General features: G+C 40.1%; 1 protein-coding gene across 1 annotated transcript in view; it reads right to left on the minus strand.

Moving 5' to 3' along the window:
- LOC107561511 (protein transport protein Sec24D-like) overlaps nt 1–15,369 on the minus strand; it is a 36,673-nt gene extending 21,304 nt beyond the window's left edge. The window contains exons 1-8 of the mRNA XM_016245964.1: nt 15,253–15,369; nt 11,235–11,434; nt 6,014–6,116; nt 5,794–5,936; nt 5,463–5,714; nt 3,400–3,539; nt 3,207–3,318; nt 2,981–3,108 (exon numbers count right to left, since the gene is read on the minus strand). Coding sequence (XP_016101450.1) covers nt 2,981–3,108; nt 3,207–3,318; nt 3,400–3,539; nt 5,463–5,714; nt 5,794–5,936; nt 6,014–6,116; nt 11,235–11,385 — 1,029 coding nt within the window. The 5' untranslated portion in view covers nt 11,386–11,434; nt 15,253–15,369. The remainder of the gene's footprint in view (nt 1–2,980; nt 3,109–3,206; nt 3,319–3,399; nt 3,540–5,462; nt 5,715–5,793; nt 5,937–6,013; nt 6,117–11,234; nt 11,435–15,252) is intronic.
- Nucleotides 15,370–19,230: the final 3,861 nt, after the last annotated feature.

Here is a 19,230-nt window from a genome sequence, read left to right on the forward strand (position 1 = left end):
ACACTTCAGATTAGGGAAAACACATTTATTATTAACTAAGAGTTTCCCTCAATAAAAGCCTAATTTTCTGCTTATTGATAGTAAGTAAGGTAGCTGTTCTAATAGGCATGTTTAGGTATGAGGCAGGCTTAAGGGATCTAGACTATGGTCATAATAAGGCATTAATATGTGCTTTATAAGTATTAATAAATACCCAATATGCTAGTAATATGCATGCTAATAAGCAACTAGTGAATAGTGTTCCCTAATCTAAAGTGTTACCCGATGAGCTTTTATTAAAGGAACACTCCACTATTTTTGAAAATAGGCTCATTTTCCAACTCCCCTAGAGTTAAACAGTTGAGTTTCACCATTTTAGAATCCATTCAGCCGATCTCCGGGTCTGGCGGTAGCACTTTTATCTGTAGCTTAGCATAGATCATTGAATCTGATTAGACCGTTAGCATCTTGCTCAAAAATGACCACAGAGTTTCGATATTGTTCCTATTTAAAACTTGATTCTTCTGTAGTTACATCGTGCACTAAGACCGACGGAAAATGAAAAGTTGCGATTTTCTCGGCCGATATGGCTAGGAACTATACTCTCATTCCAGCGTAATAATCAAGGAACTTTGCTGCCGTACCATGGGTGCAGCAGGCGCAATGATATTACCCTAGAAAGTCACAACTTTTCATTTTCCCTCGGTCTTAGTACACGATGTAACTACAGAAGTGTCAAGTTTTAAATCGGAAAAATATTTAAACTCTTTGGTTATTTTTGAGCGAGATGCTAACGGTCTAATCAGATTCAATGATCTATGCTAAGCTACAGCTAAAAGTGCTACCGCCAGACCCGGAGATCGGCTGAATGGATTCGCAAACAGTAAAACTCAACTGTTTAACTCTAGAGGAATTGGAAAATGAGCCTATTTTCAAAAATAGTGGAGTGTTCCTTTAATGTGAAATGAACTTATTAACTTTGGCTCATAGATGCTGCAATGTGGAGTCACATAGTTCAAAATCAAAACTGTTTGCAGTGTATTGTGCCTTAAAATGTGGATTAATTTCCTCCTTTATTTGAGAGCACAATAAACTATTCCTCTGACATGCTCCTTGGAGACTGAACCTAGACTAATTAGCCTCTCATGAGAATACTAACATTTCCTAAAAAGGCTCTGAAGCATAATGATGAAGGGTAAAGCAGTGAGAGACTCCAGAGTTAAACAAGTCTTGAACCACTATTAAACTACTGACACAATAAACTGAGGGGACACCCATGAATTAGAGTATGACCATATTCCAAAGGCAGTCATTTCCAAAGATAACACCATGGACAACAACAAACCTGTCTGATTTAATTTTTTCCGTGTGACACAAAAAGAGAAGTTTAGCAGAATACTCACGCTGCTCTTTTACGTATAATGACAAAAGCTGTCAAGCTCCAAAAAGAACAAAAAGCACATCTGCTACAGCTCTCAAATCTCATTAAATCTTGAACCTAGACTAATTAGCCTCTCATGAGAATACTGACATTAAGGTATGTGTATTAATGATGTGTATGTATATGTGAATATTCAAATTACACAAAAGAGATGAGTGTTTCGTCAGAAAAAAATTCATTATGGTATGACTTCAAAAGATTGGGAATACAGTACACAAGTCACATGGAAAAAATTTAATGGTACTTTTATTGTGTTTTTCCTGTTATTTTTTTGGAGATTGACAGCCCCTGGTCTTCATTCAATTTTTTATTTTTATTTTTTTGGTATGGAACAGAGTACCTAAAAAATAACTTTGGTTAGACTTTATTTTAAGGTGTCCTTGTTACAGTGTAACTATATATTTAAGTAATATTAATTAACTACTGTACATGTTACTTTATGGTTAGAGTTAGGATTAGGGTTTGGCTTGTGGTTACTTGCATGTAATTATGCATAATTTGTTATTATTATAATAATAAGTACATGTAACATGTGTAACAAGGACACAGGATTACTTTAAATAAAGTGTTATCACAGAAGGAAAATCATATGGTTAGAAGTGAATTTTGATTTCTATGCTGTTAATATCCCTTATGAAAAAGAAGCACACTTAATTGTATTGAATGTGCACATGTAGTGTACTTCAAATCTTAAAAGCATGTTTTTAACAACTTTACTTTTAGATAATGTAAGTACAATAAAATGAAAGGCCACTTAAGTGAACTTAAAGAGAGTACAAATTCATGACCGTGTATCTTAAAACACTTAATTACTTTTTTTAAAGTGAACTTTGTAATAACGCATGTTAAAATTTTACATTAAAGCACATGTAAGTACAATAAAATGAAAGGCCACTTAAGTGAACTTAAAGAGAGTACAAATTCATGACCTGTATCTTAAAACACTTAATTACTTTTTTTAAAGTGAACTTTGTAATAACGCATGTTAAAATTTTACATTAAAGCAGCACATTATAACATCATTAGGTTTTAATCATCTTTTGTCATGCTTTAAATAAGTACACTCATTTTGATGTGATGACTAACATACTAAAACATATGTAAAGTACTTGATTATAATTTTAACCATAGTATTTTATTTGAAATTACATTTCTTACATTACATACTTAAGTGGGTCACATTTTCATTTAATTGCCATTAATATGCAATTAAGTGTCTAAAAACATTACTTTCAGTTTGCACTTAAGTATATTATTTTAAAATATATGATTTTTTTGTAATAATTACTCTTTCTAAAAGCATGCTAAAGCGTACTTATTTGTAACAAGGGAACATATGTATAGTTTTACAGAGCTAAACATTATGTACCTCCCCAAGACATGGTTTTGTACATTTTAATCACATATAAAACATACTAAATATTCCTCAGAAAAAGAGTCACGTAGCATTCCTCGTTTGTAAATCATGTCTGCTGCATGAATAAATGTAAAAATAAATCTAGTATATAAACTCAAAACTGAAGAACTGCAAAAATCAGAGTGCTGAGAAATGCTGCATACCTCATTTTTGGGCACGGTGGCGAAGGGTTTGATGATGGCTGCCAGAGGCACTTTGCACTGCTTTGCAAGGTCAGCAGTGCTGGGGAAGGAATATGTTGTGCACCGCATGAACCTTGGGCTGGCATTCCCTTAAAATGGCAACAAAAAAAAAACGTTTACTATATTAAACAAAAGCACCTTTATGCTAATATTAGGCGAGAAGTGCAAAGACAGCTGCCATGCTCACCTTGATCCTGCACTGTGAAATCTGTGGTGACCAGTGGAGGCACCTGACCTCTGATGTTTGTGACATACACCTGGCCTCCTCTCTTAGCCTGGTCATCCTCAATCACTTGCGTCTGCAACAGACAAATCAGTGTACCTTGAAATGTGCACAAATTTAAATACTTTATAAAGTAGCATTTATTGCCTGTTATTACTGTGCTTGGAATGGAGTCCGGGTCCAGCTTCTTTTGAGGAGGGCCTGCCATTTGTGCTGGACCTCCAGGAAAGCCTCCTGGGAAAGCGCCTGATTGTGGCCCTGCCATTTGTGCACCATACGGGCCTGACATTGGGCTCCCTTCAGATCAGAAACAAAAAGAGTTATTTAAGCTAGTCAACATTTGCCTCTAAAAACAGCGAGTAGAGGTGAGGTGTGTCATTTCTGCACCACAAATGAAAAAATAAAGACAGATTCTGTTACCACAACTCACATTTAGTCAGATAGTCCCAAACCAAACTCACACAACTGGTTGAACTAATGTTGCTGCCAGACTCGTGCCGAGGCCTTTCTCATAAAACAGTGGCAACGCATTAAAGTCTGAACAAACTTTTTTTTAAGTCTCATGTAGGTGGATTGTTATTTTACAAGGATTTAGGATTAACATATACACTACCAGTCAAAATTTGGAATAATTAAGATTTTTCTATATTTTTGAAAGAAGCCTCTTATACTCACCAAGGCTGCATTTATTTGATTAAAAAAAACATTATTATGATATATTACAGTTTAAAATAACTATTTCCTATCTTAATACATTTTTAGATATTCAAATCAATGCTTCTTTTGAACTTTCTTTTTCATCAAAAAATCTTATAAATATATCTTTAAAAAATCTTTAAAAATATATGGCACATTTTCCATAAAAATATCACACAGCACAACTGTTTTCAACACTTATAATAAGAAATGTTTCTTGAGCAGCAAATCAGCATATTAGAATGATTTCTGAAGGATCATGTGACTCTGAAGACTGGAGTAATGATGCTGAAAATTCAGCTTTGCATCACGGGAATAAATTATAGTTTAAAATATATTCAAATAGAAAATAGTTCTTAAAAACTGTAATAATATTTCAAAATATTACTGTTTTTACTGTATTTTTGATTGAATAAATGCAGTCTTGGTGAGCATAAGAGACTCATTTGAAAAAAAAAATCTAAATCTTAAAGGGGTCATGAACTGAGAAACCTTGATCTTTTGACACATAAGAGGTCATTGCACTATAAAAACATATTGTACGTTTCAGAACCCAAAACTTTCTCGTTAGTCTAAAAATGGCTTATATTGAAGGCAGTCTGCCAAAACGACAGGTTGTGGAATGTTCTACTCCATGATGTTATAGTGTGGATAAGCACCGCCTCTGCAGATGTTCAACAACATCACTGCCTATTTAGCCCCGGCCACAGATTCACACATGTAGTGTTTAGGAGAGAGGCGGACGTGCAGGTCTACACAGAAACTAAACAATAAAGATGGCTCTGAAGACAACAGGATGCTGTGCAGTGCCAAGCTGTGGAAAAAATATTTGTATTTGCACTGCCTTCCTTCTGAACCCAACGTTAAGAAAGAATAGATTAACTTTATTTTAATGAAGATCCAGACCTCGTCAGTAAGAACTCAGTTCTTTGTTCACTTCATTTTACGATTCTTTTACAAACAAGGCACAGTGATTGGACAGTTCATGACCCCTTTAATTATTCCAAACTTTTGGAAGTGTAAAAGGTTGTCAAAAATGACACACATCACCTTTGTGACCCTGGAGCACAGAACCAGTCATAAGTAGCACGGGTATATTTGTAGCAATAGCCAACAATACATCGTATGGGTCAAAATTATCGATTACTCTTTTATGCCAAAAATCATTAGGATATTAAGTAAAGATCATGTTCCATGAAGATATTTTGTAAATTTCCTACCGTAAATATATCAAAACTTCTTGATTAGTAATATACATTGCTAAGAAATTCATTTGGACAAATTTAAATGCTATTTTCTCAATTAAAAAATAATAATAATTTGCACCCTCAGATTCCAGATTTTCAAAGAGTTGTATCTTAGCCAAATATTGCCCTATCCTAACAAACCATATATCAATAGAAAGCTTATTTAGTCATAAATCTAAAACAATTGACCCTTATGACTGGTTTTGTGGTCCAAGGTCACAAATATAAGCTCCGGAACTATTTCTTAATCACTGGTGCAAAATTTCCTAGTTTTTACCTGGTTGCTGTGGATAGCCTTGGGGTCCCAGTGGTGGTTGGTGGACACCTGGTCCAGGTGGGCCAGGCATTCCCATTGGCGGAGCTGTCACAGAACCTATCGTGGTCATTGGTGGAGGAGATCCAAGAGAGGGCAGCTGCTGTCCTGGTGGAGAAATGGGCGGATGTCCCATTGCTGCTGGTGGGGAAGTTTGAAACTGTTGTGGTGCTGCTAAGCTGGAAGGGGACTGTGGTACCTGCATGGGCCTTTGGCCTAAAGATAATGGTGCATGGGTATAAAATGGGCCCTCTAAAATTTAGTTCACTTCAATATAAAATGGCATCTAACTTACCATATCCTCCAATGTTCATGGCATTCATTTGATTGGTCAGCTGTTGAGTTGGAGGCAGGGCTTGTGCCATACTATGAAGAGCACTTTGAGGAGGCTGTCCATAAGCAGACATGGAATGAGCTGAAGCAACAGGAGCAGGGAAACTGATGGGAGCAAAAAAACACATTATAAAAAAAATTGCGATTTAAAAAATGTTTCATCACATTGAACCAGTATTCACCTGTGGGGATGGGCCCCATTTTGCTGAATGTTAGCACCATACTGGCTGGATACTGGTGGTGGAGGCATCCCAGAAAAAGAGGAGGCAGGAGGTTTGAGCACACCTGGAAAAACAGCATTCGTTTTTACATGTACATAAGCATGTGAGAAGATTGAACTGTGATAAAATGAATTTCAGCATTAAAAAACAGAGTATGCAGGGACAGCTGACACTATATTGAAAAGCAGTTCCCTATCTGTCGGTCACTACGAGTTATGTAGTGACGACATGGGGTGGGGGTTACTTGAGAGCCCCAATCCGCTCTGTTTTTAAGAGAAAACGCTAATGAATTTTGGCTAGTGGATTTTGCATACCTGAGTCACTCTCCGTGCATATGGGTATAAATAGGCGACAGGTACATCCACTCATCAGATTTTTGCTTCGGAGCCGAGTGGGTGAATGATTTCTTCTCCACAAAGCCTTTTTGTTCTGACTGGAAGAAAGAAGCTGTTCATGGTTGGCGTGACGGCACAAACAGCGGTGTCCCTGTTGATTCAGCGATTCCCCTGGATGCTACAACTAAAAGAGCAGTTTCTCATCACTGATGGTTTGCATCTTTTTAAAGATGCCGTTCCGTCCGTGTTCTCTTGGTTGCAGTCGTTACCTGTCCTCTGTCGACGGCCACGAGCGTTGCCTTCAGTGTCTGGGAATCCAACACGCTGAAGCTGCGTTCATGGATGACTCATGCATTTATTGCGAGCGTATGAGATGGCTTCGCTGCAATCTCGCCTCTCTCTTCTCACGTGGAATGGAGCGGCACCCTCTGTCTCTACCCATCCCGGTTTTCCTGTCACGAGCAGGGGACCGCTGGCTAGAGCTCTGGTAGATCTGAGGGTCACAGTGAGAGCTTCTCCGCCGGGCACATCCCCGCGGACCTCTCACTCCTCCCATAGCGAATGTCCCGTGTGGCTCCCGAGTGATTTCGCTGGCCCGGCTCGTGACGGTCCCAGCATTTAATTTGGTGCTTCGCCGGAGGATTGGATGTCGATCGCAGCATCGGGGGATGGGCAATCGTCCTCCGAGGATGAAGATTTGGCGGGGCTGTGCCCCTCGGGTGTTGTCGCTGCCGCCGAATCGGACCCAGAAGTCATGGACGTGCATTCCCGGGCAGACGCAAGTATCAGGCTTCTCGCGGCTGGATGATTTGTTTCTCGACGTGGGGCGCAGCTCACATCCGCACCGTGCGCCGGTGCCTTTTTTCCCAGAGGTGCATGAGGAGCTGACGAAGTCATGGACGGTCCCTTTTTCGGCCAGAAGCCGCTCGTCTCCCTCCTCTGTCCTCACTACCCTCGATGGCGGGGCAGCTAGAGGGTACGTAGACATTCCCCATAGGTGCCCATAAAATGCCGCCACTTGGAGGAATCGTCCACGTCTCCCGTACAAAGCCTGTAAGCTGACGGCCGCTCTCGTGGCCATATCTTACGGTGCTGCAGGCCAGGCTGCCTCTGCCCTGCATGCCATGGCTACCCTGCAGGTCCACCAAGCCAAGGCACTCAAACAAATGCACGAGGGTAGTTCTGACCTGGGGTTGATGCAGGAACTGCGCACTTCGTCCTCCGGGTGACGAAAGTCATGGCGCGGTCCCTTGGGAAGGCAATGTCCACGCTTGTGGCCCAAGAGCGCCATCTTTGGCTTAACCTCGCTGAGATGAGAGATGTCGACAAAGTGCGCTTTCTTGACGCTTCAATCCCGCAGGTTGGCCTATTCGGTGACACTGTCGAGGACTTTGCCCTGCAGGTTCTCGGCACTGCAGAGACAGACTGAGGCTATCCAGCCCATCTTGCCCCGGTGTGATCCTCCAGCTGCCACCGCTCCGCCGGGGGCCGCGTCTCAGCCTACCCGTCGCCGAGGGCCCCCCCCCTGCGTTCTCGAGAGCGCCTCTGCCCCGTGCTGAGACACCGTCGATGCGGCGCCCTCCATGTCCCATCCGCCCCCTAAGTCCTCTAAAAAGTTGACAAAGTGGCTCAGACATGGGCAACCCGGAGATGTGGGAAGTACCCACATTCTCGGAAAAAAGAGCAGTTTCCTTTTCCTCTGGGTTTTCAGGCACGTGGGCTGACATTGAGCGACGCACTGCCTCCTCATTCTCGCCCACGACGCCCCCTATCGACAGAGCCCAAGAGATTGCGGTTCGGGGACTTGTTGCCTCCCCACGCATCTCTGGCCAGTCCCTCCGGGGATACGGGGAGTCCTGCTGTGATGAGCCCGGATGCGATGCCTTCTGTGCCATCCAGCACGACTTCCCACCGCGGGTGCGTCGATTGTCCCTTTGGTGCCACTCGTATGGAGCTTGGAGACATTGCTTGCACTGTCCAACCCGTCCCGATGGCTCAATCGGACAGTTTGACTCGGTAACGCGATTCAGTTTGCCAGGCGACCTCCCAGGTTTAGCGGCATTCTCGAGACTTCGGTAGCAGCCCGAGATGCCCCTGTCCTGCACGACGAGATTGCTGTCCTTCTAGCGAAGGATGCAATCGAGCCTGTCCCTCCAGCCGAGATGAAGTCAGGGTTTTACAGCCCTTACTTCATCATGCCCATGAAAGGCGGTGGCCTTCGGCCAATCCTGGATTTGCAGGTCTTAAATCGGGCCCTTCACAAGCTTTCGTTCAAGATGTTGATGCAGAAGCACATCATCAGATGCATCCAGCCCCAGGATTGGTTTGCAGCGGTCGACCTGAAGGATACTTACTTTCATGTCTCGATTCTTCCTTGACACAGGCAGATAGGCAGATGGGCATGGCGTCGCGGTACACTCCATGTGACCATCACGCCGACGTCTTGCCGCTCATTCAGCTCCTTTACAGACCTTTCCTTTCTACGAGCCGGAGTGCCCTTAGAACAAGTGTCCCGGCATGTCGTTGTCACGACAGATGCCTCCAGTATGGGTTGGGGCGCTACATGCAATGGGCAGGCAGCCTCGGTGCTCTGGACGGGACCTCGACTGCTTTGGCACATCAACTGCCTAGAGCTGTTGGCAGTGCATCTTGCCTTACGGCAGTTCCGTCACTGCTACAGGACAAGCACGTGTTGGTCTGCACAGACAACACTGCAGCCGTGTCGTACATCAACCAGCAGGGAGGTCTACGTTCACGTCGCATGTCACAGCTCGCCTGTCATCTCCTCCTCTGGAGTCAGATGCGGCTCAAGTTGCTGCGTGCCGTCCACATTTTGGGGGAGCTCAATCGTGCAGCCGACGTGCTCTCACGACAGCTCATGTTCCCCAGGGAATTGTGACTCAATCCCGAGACAGTTCGGCTGATCTGGAGTCGATTCGGGGAAGCCCAGGTAGACCTGTTTGCTTCCCGCAAGTCCTCCCACTGCCATCTGTATTACTCCCTGACCGAGGCCCCCCTCGGCACGGACGCGCTGGCACACAGCTGGCCTCGAGCTCTACACGTTCACTCAGGCTAGAGCTTCCTCGACAAGGCAAGCCTATGCTCTGAAGTGGAGTCTGTTCGTGAACTGGTGTTCTTCTCGCCGAGAAGACCCCCGAAGATCCACGATTGGAGTAGTGCTTTCTTTCTTGCAGGAAAGCACGATCTCATCGTCAAGTTCCTGAGGAGTGCCAGAAGGTTAAATCCTCCTAGGTCACCCCTGGTGCCCCCATGGGATCTCTCTACTGTCCTGGCTGGCCGTCAGAGGGATCCCTTTGAGCCGCTGGACTCAGTTGAGCTAAAGTTCCTGTCTGCTAACAGTTGCCACAGCCATATCACCCTGCAACCCAAGACTGGTTGCCCACTGAAGCTAAGCAGGGTTGAGCCTGGTCAGTACCTGGATAGGAGACTTGGAAGGTTGCTGTTGGAAGAGGTGTTAGTAAGGCCAGCAGGGGGTGTTCACCCTGTGGTATGTGTGGGTCCTAACGCCCCAGTATAGTGATGGGGACACTATACTGTCAAAAAGCACCGTCCTTCGGATGAGACGCTAAACCGAGGTCCTGATTCTCTGTAGTTAATTTAAAAAAGAATCCCATGGCACTTCTCGTAAAGAGTAGGGGTGTAACCACGGTGTCCTGGCCAAATTGCCGCCACTGGCCCTTGTCAATCTTGGCCTCGTTGCCCACTGAAGCTAAGCAGGGTTTAGCCTGGTCAGTACCTGGAGACCTCCTGGGAAAACTAGGTTGCTGTTGGAAGAGGTGTTAGTAAGGCCAGCAGGGGGTGTTCACCCTGTGGTATGTGTGGGTCCTAACGCCCCAGTATAGTGATGGGGACACTATACTGTCAAAAAGCACCGTCCTTCGGATGAGACGCTAAACCGAGGTCCTGATTCTCTGTAGTTAATTTAAAAAAGAATCCCATGGCACTTCTCGTAAAGAGTAGGGGTGTAACCACGGTGTCCTGGCCAAATTGCCGCCACTGGCCCTTGTCAATCTTGGCCTCCTAATAATCCCTAACCACTTGACTGGCTCTATGACTCTATGGCTCTATGAGCACACTGGCGCCATTGTACTGTGGCTGCCGTCGCATCATCCAGGTGGATGCTGCACACTGGGGGTGGTTGAGGAGAGACCCCCCCACATGATTGTAAAGTGCTTTGGATGTACAGCAATACACAATAATGCGCTATATAAATGCATCATTCATTCATTCATGCTAAGACAGCACTCCTGACCATGCTCACTTCCATCAAGAGGGTCGGGGACTTCCAAGCATTTTCGGTGAGCGCAGAGTGCCTTGTGTTCGGGCCGGCCTGCTCTCACGTTTCACTCACAAGGTCAGCGAATTTGTGCTGGGGCATTGGGAAGGTTACGACCTTTGCGTAGCATTTGTCTGACACGCAGCTGCTTGTCAACATTTGCAGCATTACAGGGTTGTGACAGGGTTCAGGTTGTGGTGCTTTCCATGGACCACCTATGTCGTGACCGACAGATAGGGAATGTCTCGGTTACGTATGTAACCCTCATTCCCTGATGGAGGGAATGGAGATATTATGTCCCCTTGCCACAACCTTGAACCATCACTGGTTGCCAGGGACACGTTCTCGGCTCCTCAGCGTAAAACCTGATGAGTGGATGCACCTGTCGCCTATTTATATGTGCATGCACGGGGAGTGGCTCAGGTATGCAAAATCCACTAGCCAAAATTCATTAGTCAGAGCAGATTGGTGCTGAGACTCCTATATCATAGGGACAAGATGAAACTTGCCAGTTTTAGAACAGAACTCAACAAAAGAAGATTTACTTTACCTGTCGGAGGGGCAGAGTAGCCCTGTGGCGGAGATCCATACATGCCATAATGCGACTGAGGTGGGGGGTTCCCAAAACCTGCAGAGTATCCCACCATTCCAGCCTGGGCCTGGGAGTATGGAGGGGTGGCAACATAACCTTGCTGACTCATCCTACTGTTATACCTCTTTCATTCCAGTCTGAGACAAAAAAAAGGTGACCTGGAATAGAAGAAAGGGGGTGAATTAGAACTACTTTATATGTGCAATTTGACGTTTCCATCAAAATTAATTTGTTTTGCGGGTTTAAAACAGAAATACACATGAACTTTTAATTTTGAAGTCATAAAACTTCTAATCTATCTGTTGCATTCGGCCCATTACTAACCATTGTGTAAAAAGAAGTACACTTTAGCATACTTTGAAAAAGAGTACTAAATTGTGGAAAGAATATACCTAAGTGCTAACTGAACGTAACGTTTTCGGGCACATAATTGCATGTTAATTGCAATTAAATGAAAATGAATTAAGATTTAAATTTATATTAAATGCAATTAGATGAACTTTAAAGTGGACTTGATCTTTCTATGTAAATTCACAATTACTTCTATTGTCTTTGAAATATGTTGTTGTTGTTTTTGGTGAAGTACTGCTGAATTTATTAACAAGCATTTATGTAAACTAAAATATACTTTAATGTCATTTCTATAGAAACTTCTATGCCATGTGTTTAAATATATACTTGTAACACCAACTTTGTAATTACAATTTAAGTTGTAATTTAGTATATTTAGTATTTAGTACACATCAAAATAGGTGTTACTTTTCTAAGCATGACAAAAGATTATTAAAACATAATGATTTTACATTTTAATTACAAAGTGCACTTTTTAAAAAGTTGTAGAGTGAATGAACCCCAGAAGCAGTTTGTTGTAAAATTATGAGATAATGAAATGTTTTCTACAGTTTAGACTTTACCTGATATGATTACCTCAACCCTAAGCACGTGTGATCAGGAACTTTGTCACTAGACTGAGATAAGAGGAGTTTATGATAACACAATCGGCCAAGAATACATACCGGTACATGCAAAATGTGAATATAATGGTTTGACTATTGTATTCAGACTTTAAATTAATTAATTTTATAACTTCACCATAAATAATAAGGTTATGGCAATGCACAGAAATGGACATCTTTTTGGCATCTGTTTAATTTAAAGTTCCTTACTGTATATGTCTTTACATTATGTAATGTTTATTTACCAACCGATTTGAGCTATTAAACTCTGTAAAATGTACTGCTATTAATATTCCCACTACAAATGTCAGATGATGATTTAAAGTTATGCCCTAAAACAACAAAACAGTGTCATAAATATATAAAATGAAATCATTAGGCCTACATAAAATGCAACATAAAACACTCCACTGTACATAACTGATAACAAAAACAAGAATGATGATCATGCAGGGAATTTCCCATAAACTAAACAGTGATTCATTGATTATTACGTTTTGAATATGGATATTTTTCTTACAAAAATGCATCGATTCGCTACAGAAGGCCTTCGTTCACCCCCTGGAGCCGTGTGAGACACTTTTTTTATGGATGGGCGCTTTTTATTTAACTTGTTTTGGACTGAAGCATGCAACACCCGCTGAGTGCCATGAAACAGCTTGAAAGATCAAAGACAATTTTTAATATAACTCCGACTGGATTCGTCTGAAAGAAGAAAGTCATATACACCTAGGATGACTTGAGAGTAAGTAATTTATGGGCTAATAGTGTATGACCAAAAATTGATATCACGGTATTTTCCAAAATTATACCGGTTTCACGGTACATGACGGTATTTTATTTTTTTTTTTAAACCCATATTTTCTACTGATTGAGAGAGGAAATACTGCAGTATATTGACTTAGAATGCCCTGTTTTACTGTCTTGTTGAGTGAATATTGTCAAAAAATACCACACTAAATAGTGACTAAACACGACCTCTTTTAATGTCAACCAGGAGTCACTCTCATTTATAATCGCGGCATCGTCTGATAAAATCAACATGCATCTACACTAAAGAGCGGTTATGCGGTTGTTTTGGCTATATTACTTTTTTGTCTCATGCAGCGCACTGCCTGCGTCTGAGTAACAAATTTTAAAAAACAACAACAAAGAAGTGCATGTGATATTAACAGACGAACTACGCTCCTATTTATAATTCAAAACAATCAGTAAGCGACAGGTGCTAGGAAATGCTGTTTTGTACTCATTTATTGACGAGTCGGCTGTGGTGCGGCTAACTGAATGCCCTGCTTCTCTGCCACTCACTGCCATAGTTGCCAAGTCCGTGTATTATACGCGATTATGGGCTTCTTTTTTTGTAAAATTGAGTGAAAAAAATCCCAGGTCACGGGTTGCGGTTTTTTGGGCTTATTTATAAAAATATGGTTGCTTGTTAGGGAAATCCGACAAGCAACTTCCGTTTCTTTATTTATGTTCGCCGTATTCTGCAATGCATTGAATGACACTCTGTCTGCTCGCCGTTAATAGCCAACCAGTGCAATAATATAAATAATGCAGCGTAATTTGTCAAATGTTCCGCCCCCTCCTCCCCCTTCATTGGAGAAAATCCCGTTCAAAAAGAAGGCACGTACCGTGACGCTGTAATCCAAGCGATGACAGAAGTAGACGTAGAGGAGTAGGATGACGGATGACTTTCTTTTAGCCTATTTTTTTATTTGTACAATGTTTTTGTAATGTATTAATTATCACGGGCTGTAATAAAAAACAAGTAGTCCTATACTAAAGGCTGATTTATACTTCTGCGTCAGACCTACGCCGTAGGCTATGCGTCAGTTTTCATTTATGCACGTGCCGTGACGCTGTAATCCAAGCGATGACAGAAGTAGACGTAGAGGAGTAGGATGACGGATGACTTTCTTTTAGCCTATTTTTTTATTTGTACAATGTTTTTGTAATGTATTAATTATCACGGGCTGTAATAAAAAACAAGTAGTCCTATACTAAAGGCTGATTTATACTTCTGCGTCAGACCTACGCCGTAGGCTATGCGTCAGTTTTCATTTATACTTCTGCGTTGGTGTCCGCGTCAACGTGCAGTACACATGCAAACCGCTAGTCTACAGTGTCCACGGGCATGTTGCTGGTGTAACCCGCAGTACCACGACAAAAGCCGAAGAAGAAGCAGCTCGTCGGAGAAGCATTATAGCAGTGACGGCGGCAACGTTGTTTAAGCGACATACACACCGGTATTGCGGTATTTTAAAAATTAATATCATAACAAAAATAAACACCGGTATTCGGTATGAACCGGTATACCGCCCTGGGGCTAATTTTCATTTATGGGTGAACTAACCCTTTAATTATAGGCCTAAAGTATGCCTAGTTTCGATAAACTTCTTATACAAATAAACTAACTATCCCTACTGCATGTTTTCACACAGCACAGCTTGAAAACAACTCAAAGCAAAAAAATACAAAGCAATGTCCTCCGGTTTATTAAATACAAATCCTCTAAATTGGACACCGGGCTGCTCTTTCTCTAAAATGATTGGCCTGTCTGAGACATAATGTCTCTGCAAGAGGCCTTTAGACATTGTCAGGGTAAGATCATATTTAATCAGTTAACACACACGATATTCAGAGCAGAGATGCTATGCGTAAATGTACAGTATCAGTCGCCACTGCCCTGAACTGCCACGTCAAAGACCGTTATGACAGACCTGCATGTTTCACTTTACTGAATAAAGTCCATAGTGCTAGACTTCAGCACATGTAATGGACAGGATCGATGTGCTGATAATAATGCGCGTGGACTAGCTGTCAGTGATACAAAGTTACGAAATATTTTCTGCTGGAGACGGAAACTGGCATACTGTACAAACTTACAAAAAAATGTATATACAGTAACGTTATATGAATAACGATGCTTAGAGACTACGGTCAAAATAAGGTTGTCTTTCAAAAACCATCTTTAGTTTGTTAGTTTACTAGTACATAACAACAGAATAGAGACTCACCTGAAGGAGAATGATGAGCTGCGTCCTTTCCTCTGCTGATGTTGAATCGCGTGCCGAGAGTGCCACGTCCAACTCCAATACAGCGCCGGTGTCACGGAGCGTCACGGAGCAGCCGCCTCTGCGCATGCGCATGCGCATGCCGATGTGAAGGAGACAGATGTGCGTAGCCTGCAAACTCCATTCTGGGCTGGCCTTCACAGAGCAGCAGCACATAGCTCCTTCTGATCTGTGGGTGCTTCTTGAATAGCAAATGCATGCAAATTAACAAAACGTGATAATATTATTCAAGATTGCTCATCATGTGCATATTCTCTGTTCTTTGGTCTTGTGCACAATGTATTGCATGTGACAGCATCCGAGTCACGATGGGAAAACATTAGGCTAAGTTACAGTTATAACACTTTGTATTTTGTGAGGGACATTGCAAAGTCCTTTAGAGTACTTTTTTGCCCGACTTAAGTACATCTTGTTTCACAATTACTTCTGTTTGAAATGATTGTTAACTTGTACTGCTGAATGTATTGAGTGGTAAACTAAAATATACTTTAATATCATTTCTATTGAAACATGTATGTCATGTATTTAAAAATATTTGTAATGAGGGAGTTGCGATTTAGCACTTTTTAATTTATGTGTAATTAAAATTATAATCAGGCACTTTACATGTGCTTTAGTATGCATAGCAACACATTAATTAATGTGTATTTGTTTAAAGCGTGACAAATGATTATTAAAACAATGAGTTTAAGTGTAATTTATGCACATTTTATTTAAAAATTACTCTAAAGTAATACACATAAGTGAACTTTTATTTCCTTGTTATATTATTTGCAAGTACATAAGATAGTTTTATACACTCTAAAAAATGCTGGGTTAAATACAACCCAGTGCTGGGTAAAATAGGGACAAACCCAGCAATTGGGCTGTTTTGATCCAGCGGTTTGATTAAATGTTTAACCCAACCTTCTGGGTAGTAACCCAACCGCTGGATCAAAACAACCCAATTGCTGGGTTTGTCTCTATTTTACCCAGCACTGGGTTGTATTTAACCCAGCATTTTTTAGAGTGTACGTTTAAGATTTGAAATGCACTACAAGTGCACATTAAATAGGCCTACAATTTAGCACACTTATTATTTACAAGGATATATTGTATTATAAGATATGGAAGATGCAAAGTATGTAACTCTTTTGGCTTCATGGTGCCTTGAATCGACATTTTCTGAAGTGCTTCTAAAGCAGTACTCTTTCTCTGTTGGTCTTTGATTCTGACTCGTCTTCAGTCGCTTTAGTCCAGCTTGATCTGTCAAGTTTATTATACTGCAGTATAATAAGTAGGCTATATTAGTGCAGATCTTTATTACCTCTTAGATATATGAACAGTGGCGTTAGGCATGTTAAATATTCTGGCCTTGCCCCTCTGATTGATTTAATCTGATTTTGCTAATGAACATCTTGCTTAACAGTGACACTCCTTTGGCTCTAGTTCTGTGAGACTTCAATAGCTGACTTCACTAAAAGTGTAGTGGGATATGCTGTCCATAGTCACAATGGAAACAAGCTGTTAACTGACTTATAGTGTAAAAACTGTATCGTGTAAATATGAAATAGTTAGAAAACATTTGTTCCAAAAACATTTGTATTTAAAATGCATTATAGTATATTTATTTTATTTTGATTTAGTCATTTAGCAGACGCATTTATCCAAAGCGACTTACAAATGAGGACAACAGAAGCAATCAATTGTAGTATTAAAACAACTAAAAACAGATCCAAAACTAAAAGCTAAAAGTTTATAAATACTACTTATACACATTTTAAAAATAAAGAAATTAAATAAAAATGACAAATGCATGCAACACAATTTCAAAACTTAACATTTAAATGAAAAACAAAAAATAAAGCTAAAAACAATTCAAAGTATTAAAGAACAAAAGGTATAAGAGTATAATAATGATTCTAACATAACACTAAGCCAAACACCAAAAAAAAACATATAGTATATACTATAGGCTTTTCAGCAATATTTAAAAAACAAAACAATTCATGAAACAACAAAAGTGGAAAAGCTAACATGAATTGTTAGTTTGACCAACATATATGTCCCAACTTGTCCCGAGAACAGTTTGCCTTTTATTTTAATTTAATTTAATTTAATTTAATTTAATTTTATTTAATTTTATTTAATTTTATTTTATTTTATTTTATTTTATTTTATTTCATTTTATTTTATTTTATTTTAAAGGACAGAGTTCCACAAACAAAAAAAATAATTAATAAATCTAAATTTTAGACAGTTTTGTACACAAAAAAAACTTCATAGTCACTTTTTTAATTATTATTATTTATTTTTATATATTTTTTCATTTATTTATCTTTTGTCAGTAAACCTACACTCAGCAGTGCACTTTAACCATATTTAAAAGACAATAGAACTAATTCTGAAATTACATATTAATATCATAGTCTGTAAAAAAGATCAGTTCCATTAAGTCATACCGAAATGGATCAAAAAAGTAGGCTACTCTAAACTCCCTAATAGAAGTTTAATTACATTGTAGTTGCATTTGTACTGCAAGTATGTATTTTGAAGCATATTATTTTAGTAATAAGAATCCAATAATCCCAATTTTTTTCTTCAATAAAATAAAAACGATCAATTTATGAATTTTTTTTTTTTTGGTGTTTTTTAAAATTTAATTCCCTCTAAAAGTACCATATTTTTTTATCTAAAATATGCTTATTTTTGTTATATTTAATATCTCTTTTACTTCCGTTTTTTAAAAAAAACAGCCGAAACCTAAACATTTGGAGACTTTGGTGACATCTGGTGACATATGATGGCATAAAAATATCAAAATATCAAAAAATAGCCACTATGGCTGTAGTACTCCTGACTTTGAAGTTTGTTTGTTTGCTTGTTTGTTTGTTTGTTTGTTTGTTACACCTGGTATTTATCACATTATGGGGACCAAATGTCGCCACAAGGATAGTAATACCAGTAAATTGTGACCTTGTGGGGACATTTTTAGGTGCCCATGAGGAAACAAGATTATAAGATTACAAGATTATACATCATACAAAATTAAGTTTTTGGAAAATCTAAAAATGCAGAAAGTTTCCTGTAAGGGGTAGGTTTAGGGGTAGGGTTGGTGTAGAGCGATAGAAAATACAGTTTGTACAGTACAAGTACCATATTTTTTTATCTAAAATATGCTTATTTTTGTTATATTTAATATCTCTTTTACTTCCGTTTTTTAAAAAAAACAGCCGAAACCTAAACATTTGGAGACTTTGGTGACATCTGGTGACATATGATGGCATAAAAATATCAAAATATCAAAAAATAGCCACTATGGCTGTAGTACTCCTGACTTTGAAGTTTGTTTGTTTGCTTGTTTGTTTGTTTGTTTGTTTGTTTGTTTGTTTGTTTGTTTGTGTGTGTGTGTGTGTGTGTGTGTGTGTGTGTGTGTGTGTGTGTGTGTGTGTGTGTGTGCGTGTGTGTGTGTACACCTGGTATTTATCACATTATGGGGACCAAATGTCGCCACAAGGATAGTAATACCAGTAAATTGTGACCTTGTGGGGACATTTTTAGGTGCCCATGAGGAAACAAGATTATAAGATTACAAGATTATACATCATACAAAATTAAGTTTTTGGAAAATCTAAAAATGCAGAAAGTTTCCTGTAAGGGGTAGGTTTAGGGGTAGGGTTGGTGTAGAGCGATAGAAAATACAGTTTGTACAGTACAAAAACTATTACTCCTATGGAATGTCCTCATAAAACATGGAAACACAATGTGTGTGTGTGTGTGTGTGTGTGTGTTCAGGTGGCAAATTTAGGAAAAGTAGCCACGTCTTGTACACCTCAGATTAAGGAAACTATTATTTTTTTTTATATAAAATAATTTTGTCCAAATTTGTCCCAAAGGATGCTTGAGGGTTAAACCTGAGTAAAGAACAGTTACCCTCCTCAG

This window comes from Sinocyclocheilus grahami, unplaced genomic scaffold, assembly GCF_001515645.1.
Source record: "Sinocyclocheilus grahami isolate Dianchi unplaced genomic scaffold, SAMN03320097.WGS_v1.1 scaffold776.1, whole genome shotgun sequence".
In the NCBI taxonomy this organism is placed as follows: Eukaryota; Metazoa; Chordata; class Actinopteri; order Cypriniformes; family Cyprinidae; genus Sinocyclocheilus; species Sinocyclocheilus grahami.